At 40.2% G+C, this 8,836-nt stretch overlaps 1 protein-coding gene and 1 long non-coding RNA gene across 3 annotated transcripts in view; both read left to right on the forward strand.

Moving 5' to 3' along the window:
- LOC101847868 (E3 ubiquitin-protein ligase synoviolin B) overlaps positions 1 to 1,245 on the forward strand; it is a 20,162-nt gene extending 18,917 nt beyond the window's left edge. For both annotated transcript variants that reach the window (XM_035969293.1, XM_005096683.3), the window contains exon 14: positions 557 to 1,245. In XM_035969293.1, coding sequence (XP_035825186.1) covers positions 557 to 753 — 197 coding nt within the window. In that variant the 3' untranslated portion in view covers positions 754 to 1,245. The remainder of the gene's footprint in view (positions 1 to 556) is intronic.
- Positions 1,246 to 7,074: 5,829 nt separating this feature from the next.
- LOC118477554 lies at positions 7,075 to 8,671 on the forward strand. The gene is made up of 2 exons (XR_004858465.1): positions 7,075 to 8,116; positions 8,166 to 8,671. It is a non-coding gene; the product is annotated as an uncharacterized LOC118477554 (long non-coding RNA).
- Positions 8,672 to 8,836: the final 165 nt, after the last annotated feature.

An 8,836-nucleotide genomic window follows, 5' to 3' on the forward strand; every position in this document is an offset into this window, starting at 1 on the left:
CACACACACACACACACACACACACACACACACACTCACATACACACACACACATGCACATTTCTTGCCGCACACCCACCTCTCTCACACACGCCCCCCCAGTAATTTATTTCTTTCCCTACGAATAGGTATTTCCTATTTCTAAGTGACATATTTTTAGAAACTTGAGGTGCCACTACAAAAAAATAGCTCTTAACTTTGGCAAATATTTACCAAAACGGATGTTTGACCCCTCTCAAACTATTGCAAATTGAACTGACAACATCAACAGGAAATATGTATAGATGTAGAATGTGCATAGAAAGGGTTGTGATAAGTGAAAATGGGAACAAGTGAGTAGTACCTCCACATGGAATGCTGATGCACAGGAAAGGGGTCTCTTCCGGTTTGTCACTTGAATTGTTTTAAGTTGATGCTGGATAAATGAAATATTTCTGTGTACCCTGTTAATTTTTTTAAAGATGGCTTTTCAATCCTTTTCGTTTTTTCTTTGGCATTGTTCTCTCCGATTTTTTAACATGGCTTTTTCATCTGTTTCATCTTTGCTTTGTCACAGAGAAACAAGTGGAAGGCGCTGTGGGAGGGGCGCCAGCGAAGGAGGAAGATATCCCCAAGTGGGAAAACCCGAGGGAGGAGGGACACGAAGACGAGATGCACGAAGTCAGGAAGAGACGGCTGCAGCATTTCTCTCAGCAAAACAGCAGTCCCGGTGACGAGTCGAGCAGCAGCTCTGGGAAACATGAGCAGCATTAGTGTCTAAATTATAATAATATCTATGCTTGTACGGAACAACAGGTTTTGTGGGGGCCATTTTTATGATCTGAGCAGTAAATGATTTTTTCTTGAAAACAATGGTCTTTTTCAAGAAAAGATCTCATAGTGCAGAGACGTTTATTTTCGACTTGGAAATTGAATGGCCCTAAAAAAAACCTGTTTTACAGTAATTTGTTAGGGTGTTTGTTTTTGTTTCATTGTGATAAGCTTTACACCTGAACTTATATATAATGTTATATAAGTGCATTGTTGGTCTGTGTGCTTGGAGGGGATGTGAGGGAGGCTGGGGTGAGGGCGTGTTTGGGTGTTCTCAAAACCCGTATCACTTTGCTCTCTTTTGAAATCCAAGCTGTGTTTCAAGTGAAGCTTCCAGTGCATTTCAATGCTCTTCTGTGCTGAGAGTGCATGCCCTGAAATATGTGTGTCCCTTTTCGGTTTTACTGAAAAACTTGCCGTTTCCTTACTACTTCATTCATTGTTTTAGTTCGATTTTGTTCATTATTTATTTTTTATCAAAGACCAGCAGTTTGAGTGCAGGATATTATCAGTACCCGACTGATTTTTCAGGATTGCGTGTTTCAAGAGTAGTCAGTGTGGCCTTTATTTGAATTAGACACCAAATTTATAGGAAAATTGTAAGTGTAGCATTGGTTGCTGCTGACATTACGTGAGGTTCAAGCTGTCTTGTACTGTCACCATTTTGATGAGAAATCATTTTGATAGCTCTGAATTCCAGTGACGAAAGACAAGATTTAAGTTGTTGCTTCTTTAACAGTTGCCTTTTCTTGCACACTCTCCCCTCCCTTTTCCACCTTATGCTGATTCCATTTCTTTCTTTTTTATTTCTCTCAGATACCCTGTGGGTGGTTGGCAGGTGCTCCGGTGTGGTTTACTCCCTCTTTCATATCAAACATCTATCATCCATACCTCCCCCCCTCCCCCTTTTTTTTGTGCGTATGTGTGTGTTCCTCTCTAGTAATACATCTAGTCTTGGACAAAAATATGACCTATTTGTGTTGCAATTAACGTAAAACTGCTACTAAAACGAAACTCGGATACCTCGCTTCACAGTACATTCACTCTGTGACCTGCATACCTCGCACTTCCCTCTGTCTTTGTTGGTTTTCGTCTCTCACTGGGTGGAAAGACTGGCATCTGTGGTGTAGGGGTTAGGCGCTTCACTGTCACACACAGGAGCCCCAAGTTCAATTCCAAAGTGGGGAGGATTTTTACTTTTAATATATTGAGTATCTCGGTCTTTCTACTGGGACTTTGTATCCTTGTTGGCCCAGGTTAGCTTTGACAGGCTGGATCAAACTGCACCTCCTGAAGGTAGGATCAAACTGCACCTCCTGAATGATCTAAATTGTGTCAGTGGGTGGTTGGCGGGTGCTCTGGTGTGGTTTGCTCCTTCTTTCCTATCAAACATCTATCGTCCTTATCTCCCCTTTTTCTTTTTTTATGTTTGTTACTCACTTGTGACGCCTCTAATTTTCTGGCGCTCATATGACCTTATGCAGTTGCGAGCGCCATAAAACAAACATAAAATGTGTCAAGGGAGGCTTAAAAACATATTCACTTTCCCTGGTTTGAAAAAAAAGGCAAAGTTTGCAGCCTTGTCTTTCCACAATACTGTTCTACTTTTCTCATAAGTAGACTCCTGGAATGCTGTGAAGTAGATATAAGTTGGAAAGTGTGTCTCTCTGTGAGCCAGTTCTTGTCAAATTTTATTTTTGTGGTATTCAAGATACAGAATAAGTCACCAGCATTACTTGAGCTGTCACTCTGGGCAGAGCTTTCATGATGAGGAAAGTGTGACTTGTTACAGATACAAAAGCTTATCATCGTATTTAACTTTTTTGTTAGTTTATAGAATGCATAATTTGTTAGATATTCTTATGTTAAATTTTTTTTTTCTGTATTAGAAGTTAAAAGAGGGCAAGTCAGTGTATATCTTATTAAAGGGGCTGGCTAAAAACAGATTGTTTTAGGATTTTGTTTCCGAGTAGTACCTCGGAGTATGTTTTAGTTGTTAATTATGATTTATTTCATTTTTACTACGTTGGTTGAGCTTTTAGAGGTTAGCTGATGATTGGAGGAAGTTGTTCGCATGCCTTACTTCTTTGATGTTCATCTGTCATGTTTGGTATGAACTTCTCTCTTTTTTTTTCAGTGAGCGAGCATAGTTCATTCTTTTCTTTTACTTTTAGCAAATTCTTTTTCCATGTTGAGCCCATGCGGGATGTCATGTGCAGAAACCTTGTCAGTGGTTTCTCAAATGACGAGCACACGCCGCCAGAGCTATAGGAGGTATGTCCTGTTGGTGATCTGATGTGGCAAAAAACTAAATCAGTCGACTATTTCATAATCAGTCGATTGTTCCACTTTTGTTGACAGAAAGTGCATTTGTTGTGTCCGGTGTTACTGGTTAGCATTTGATTGATAATGAACTTAATGATAATTCAGTCATACTTGCAATTACTTGAAAAAGCCAATTCTGACTTCCACTGTGCTGTGTACATAGAGCTCAGGTATCAAAGCAAAGCCTAGTCTAGATTTTCTACAACTCGCAACAAATGATTCTATTACCTGTTTTTTTATTCTATCTTTTTTTTGGGCGTCGAAATTTCAATGAGCTCTCTTCATGGGCCAATGAGAATCACAAAATATTTGTAAAAACTGAAAAAAATCCCCCCACCAATCCTAGTGTTAGTTGGGATAATCAAAGGTTCTTGCATCCTGATTAGCCGCAATATAGGGAACGCTCATAGATTTTAGAATTTTTTCCTGACACAAGAGATAGATTTACAAGTTGGTTATTTCTAGCATGTTGCTTTCCTAGTTTGTGCCTTGTGTTGTGTTGTTATGCACATTCATTTCACCATAGTATGCATGATGTTCTTTACAGTCTTGCTTCGTGTCTTTGAGACTTGTGAAGGAAGAGCAGATTAAGAAGATGGCTATGGTAGTAAGGTCATGGGTTCGAATCCTGTCAGGGGCCCAACTCTGTGTCCTCTAGAAAGGCATTTTACACAAATTTTCCTCACTTCACCCAGGTGGGAATGGGTACCTAGCTATAGGCAGTGAAAGATCTTGTCTGTTTGTTAGTGTTTGAGTGCTTAATCTGCTGCTTGCCCTGTATGCTTCCCGGGAAGCTGAGAATGATTCTGAGCGTTCTATGGTCTGCTGGGTTAATAATATAGCGTAAAGCGCATAGAGCTTGCTGTTTGGCGGTGGTATGCGCTATACAAATGCTATTTATTTTTATGATTATTATCCTTGTTTGTCATAGCATCTTTTTTGTTACAAACTTTGTGGTGCTCAGCTGTTGTCAACTGTGATACTGGGAATAGATTGTACTGTTGCGTACATGTATTCTGAGCAAGTGTGTCTGTTTTGGTCAGTCTGTTCCCTCTCATTGCCCCTGACTTGTCTCTTGATTGTGTGTTGTTAGTTGCTTTGGTCTTGACTCTGTCTCCACTCTCTCTGTCTCGTCAAGGGTGGTTAGTGGGTGCCTGTCTCGTCAAGGGTGGTTAGTGGGTGCCCGGATGTGGTTTGCACCTTCTTTCCTATCATTCCTATCTATCATCTTTATCTCTCCTCCTTCTTTACTTGGTATGTTACTGTCTAGTGACCTCTCTGACCTTTGGCACTTGTATGACCTGTTTGTGTCACAAGTGCTGTAAAACTCTCACTAAAACAGTTGAAACTAAAACAAATCTCTCTCGTCAGGGGTCTCTATATATATGTGGCTTCTCAGTGACAGTTCTCTGCTGTCTGATAATTCTCTTGATGTGCTCTGAAGAATCCCCTGCCTTTTACTCTCTTGTAGTCATATATATTTATTTTTTCTCTTTTTCACTTTCATTGGCTTTTTCCTTCTCTAGCTGTTCCTCAGTCAGTTGTTTTTCAATATTTTAAATGTGTAACAATTTTAGTTTTTTAAGAATTGATTTACTTTTGCCTTGATCACAATTCGTTTTCTTATCATACAGAAGTTATAACTCACAAGAGGTACTTAATTCCAGTCTCCAGCTCATTTTGTCTCTGCGATTGTTGTTTATTTAGGTCTAAGTCTAACCTCTAGTCAGGACAGCAGTAGGCTTTGTGCTTTGTTTAGTTTCCTTCTTATCTCCCATCTGCCACTCTTGTCATATGACCTTGTCCAGTTGCGAGCGCCATAAAACCTTACTAAAACTAAAACAACAAACAAACTCTGATCAGAAGGCACCCTGTTTGCCTGGTTTACAAGAGGCATAGTGGAGAGTAGTGATCCACCTTCAGTACAGACTGAGTTTTAGGAAAGCTAGAGGGTATTGGTTACTATTCTGTTATTGTCTGTGCGGGTAGCAGAGTTGCTGACTGGGGATTAATTTGGAAATTTGAATTTCTAAAATTGCCTGGATTTTGCACTTTATATAAAAATAGTCATGATACCAAATGTATTGCTCATTGACATCGGTCAAATTTGAGACGGTGTGTGTGCATTTCCAGGGGATCACAAAAGTTCTGGATTTTTTCGTAGCTAATTAGCACCTCTGAAGTAGTCCCAGTTAATGCAGGATGTCCAAAGCTTTTTGTTTTGGTTAATAAAGATTCTTGGCAGTGCCCTCGTATTAAATATAAGTGCATGATGGGAAGCAAAATGTAAAATTCTTCATTGGAGATTTCAGTACTATCATAACTTTATAGCTCTTTGGGTACACTGTTCTCTCAGTTGGTGTCTTGCTGAACTGTTTCAAACCCAAGAGAGCATGTTTTTGAACTTGAGTTGGGTTGGTTTTCAGAGTGCCCTATTCACTCGACTCATTCATTCTCAATCTGGAGCTATAACATGTGGGTCAATAATCCGTACAGTGCCATGTAATTCATAAATTTTGTTCGATTTAGATAGCACATGTCTCATTTTTTTTTCTTTTACACAAGGAAACTTTGACAAACTAGATGTCCAACCTGATGTCATTTCTTTGTAGAGTGGTTGTAGTTCTGTAGTTTATTAGCTGTGAAATAATCCTTGTAGTCAATAGGTGAGAGGTTGGAGGGTGCCACTGGTAGGTCCTACTTTATTTCTTTCTCTGTTGTTTCTATCTGTCTGTCTTACTTTTCTCTTGCCCAAAATGACCATTGTTGTGTCAATGTGCTTCTCTTTGCTCAAAGCAGCCAATATCTGTATAGTATCTCATTTCTTGTCCAGAGCCATTGTCTGTTGACGTGGTGGTAGTGACTGACTTTCGCACGCGGGAGGGGTGGGGGGAGGAGAGGAGGGGAGGGGGGTAAGGGTAGGAATACCGCCTCCTAAATGACCTAGATTGTGTCAATAAGGGCATAAAAACACCTACATTTATTTAAATATTTAGGACTTTGTTCTTGTTCCTATCCCTATTTCATTCCAAGACTTGGATGTACTGCCCATGCTGATCAAGATGAACAGGGTTCATTCATTTTACTGGGGTTTTTTGTTTCGTCGATTTGATTTTGTTTTATTTTTTAAGTGACCTCGGTAAACATGTACAGTCGAACCTGCCCTGACGGCCACCTCTATAAGACGGCCACCTGTACAAACGGCCACTTTCCATCTCCCCCCTTGCGTTTTTTCTATATAATTTAACTGTGTAAAACGGGCACCTGTCCAACGCGGCCACGGCCACCTTATTTCAACACACAAACCCTATCACACTAAGCAATAACACCCGTCTAAGACGGCCACCTTATAGTGACTCCATTTCGTTTAGTCATAAATTATGCTTTTGCCCCTGGCGTTGTGGGCAAGCCGTCATAATTCAATCCCCTGTCGCTGTTGTTAGGTAATCCCTCCAACCGATCATGTTGCGTAGGCCCCTCCCACTGTTGACCAATAGCTACCAATTTTCAGCTGCTGGTGAGGTAAGCGTGTGATCCCTCATAACCCATAAGCCCCGCCCAGAACTTAAACACAAACCGTAAGCGAGATGAGTGGTCACTGTTTTCCCAGTCTGTAACAAAGTAACAAAGGATGTCAACGTGAACTTGGGACAGAAACGTCGCTCGTTCTCCGAGTGGTGGCGACCCATGAGTTTGTTTTTACATCGCGCTCGGTCTTCCTCGTCTGATACATTTCGTTTTATTGTCACCCTTTTGCAAAATCAGCAACAAAATAAAAATTACAAACAAAATACAAACCACCACCACCAACAACAACAAAAACAAGAATGCGGCTACTTTCGATTGGGACCTCTGATAGGAATGATTTGTTTTCTTAATCTTGATCAGTCCTGCCTAAGACGGCCACCTGTCTTATACGGCCACTTTTTCCTTGACAATGGGTGGCCGTCTTACACAGGTTTGACTGTACTTGTATCTCATGGAGGTGCAAAATTTTTTTTTTAATTGCTAGATGCTGTGAACGTGTACTTGTATAAGATTTATTTTCAAGTCATGATTTTTGTTCTTTAAAATTTTAAATTACCTGCATATTCACTTTGTCTTAGGTATGCTGTACCTTTGAACTGTTGTGCATTCTTATGTAAAGTCCTTTTTAGTTCTCCCCAAAGTGAAAGAGTGACATTTGGACAGCTCATCATCACCCCTGTTTGTGCTTTGTGTGTGTTGTGCTTCGGTGCTTATATGACGACCTGTGTTGTAAGTGCCGTAAAACACTAGCTAAAACTTCTTAAGTATGTTTGTTTTGGTAAGGTTTTACGGTGCTCACAGTTGCATAAGGTCATATGAGCGCCAAAAACTTAAGTAGTATGTATTGTGCTGAAATATGATGTGCCGACTAAGATTCAGTGTAATGGGGGGGGATATTTTGTTTTTGTACGTGTCATCAGCTGGGAAGGTTTTTTTTTTTTTTCACAAGACTTCCATGGAAGTTTTGGTTTTGATTTTGTACATGATGTGAATTACAAGTTATTGATTTGTTCTCTGACTGGCTAGCTTTATCTTAATTCCATTTTTCCTCGTTCTTTCGATCTGATTGTTGTAGTATACTGTAGCCTCTAAATGTCATTTGGGTCATTTCTAATGTCAATGACCTTATGCAGTTAGGAGCTCCGTGAAACCTTACTAAAACGAACAATTTCTGATGTCCTGGGGGTTATGAAAAAGTGAAAGGAAATGCCACTATCAGACCCTCTATGTCAGGTATAACTTTTGGACGGTTGGTTGGTGCTCCAATATGGTTTGCCCGTTCTTTCTGATAAAATATGTGTTGACCTTATCTAACCCTCCCTCCCCCCCCCTCTGTTCTTTCTATGTTACTCTCTGGTAATACCTCTTATCATCCGCACTTGTATGACCCATTTGTGCTGCAAGTGCCGTAAAACTATCACTAAGAGAAAACATTACTTACATGGTAGTGGAGGTCCCGACCTTATGGAAGAAGAGAAAACATTACTATCATGGTAATGGAGGTCCCGACCTTATGGAAGTCCTTGGACAGAGAAACCTATATATCCAGATGGTGCGCCCACATGGTCTCACTACGTACAGTATAACACAGATTGCTGGAAGTCATCGGGTTTAGCTCCTGTAGCTTGAGGGATCCATAGTTCTAGGGATATATTACAAATATAAAGAAGAAGAAAGAAAAAAAACCCCGGGACTGCAGGCACTGTTCGACGGATGCAGGATTTTGAGTCTTCTGTGGTAGACCTATCCGTGTTGTACTGTATTTACAATTGCAGGCTTTTTCCTAGCCCTGCTTTGTTGACCTACATTAGTTCAACCCAGGGCAAAATTATGATTTTTTTAGTCCGCTTTTCCCCTTTCTTTTGAAATAGAGATGATTTGAGTGCAGATGTTTAGGAGTGATTGCAGATTGCCAGTGATGATAAGTAGACGTACTGTATACCAGATTTTTGTTTGTGCCTGCCGCAACTTGAATTTGTGCTTTTCAAGAATTAAAAAAAAATAAAAATTCCGACTTCAAGTCATTCGTGAAATATCTCAAATAAGGGGGCTCTATTGCAATGGAACATATGACAGTGAGTGAGTCAAATCACAAATGTGAGGCGGCATGGTGGAATCAGGCTCTCGTCAATTTTTGGGCATGTAGAGTTATTGGTATCATCTTAAAGCTTGT

Source organism: Aplysia californica, unplaced genomic scaffold (assembly GCF_000002075.1).
Source record: "Aplysia californica isolate F4 #8 unplaced genomic scaffold, AplCal3.0 scaffold00135, whole genome shotgun sequence".
In the NCBI taxonomy this organism is placed as follows: Eukaryota; Metazoa; Mollusca; class Gastropoda; order Aplysiida; family Aplysiidae; genus Aplysia; species Aplysia californica.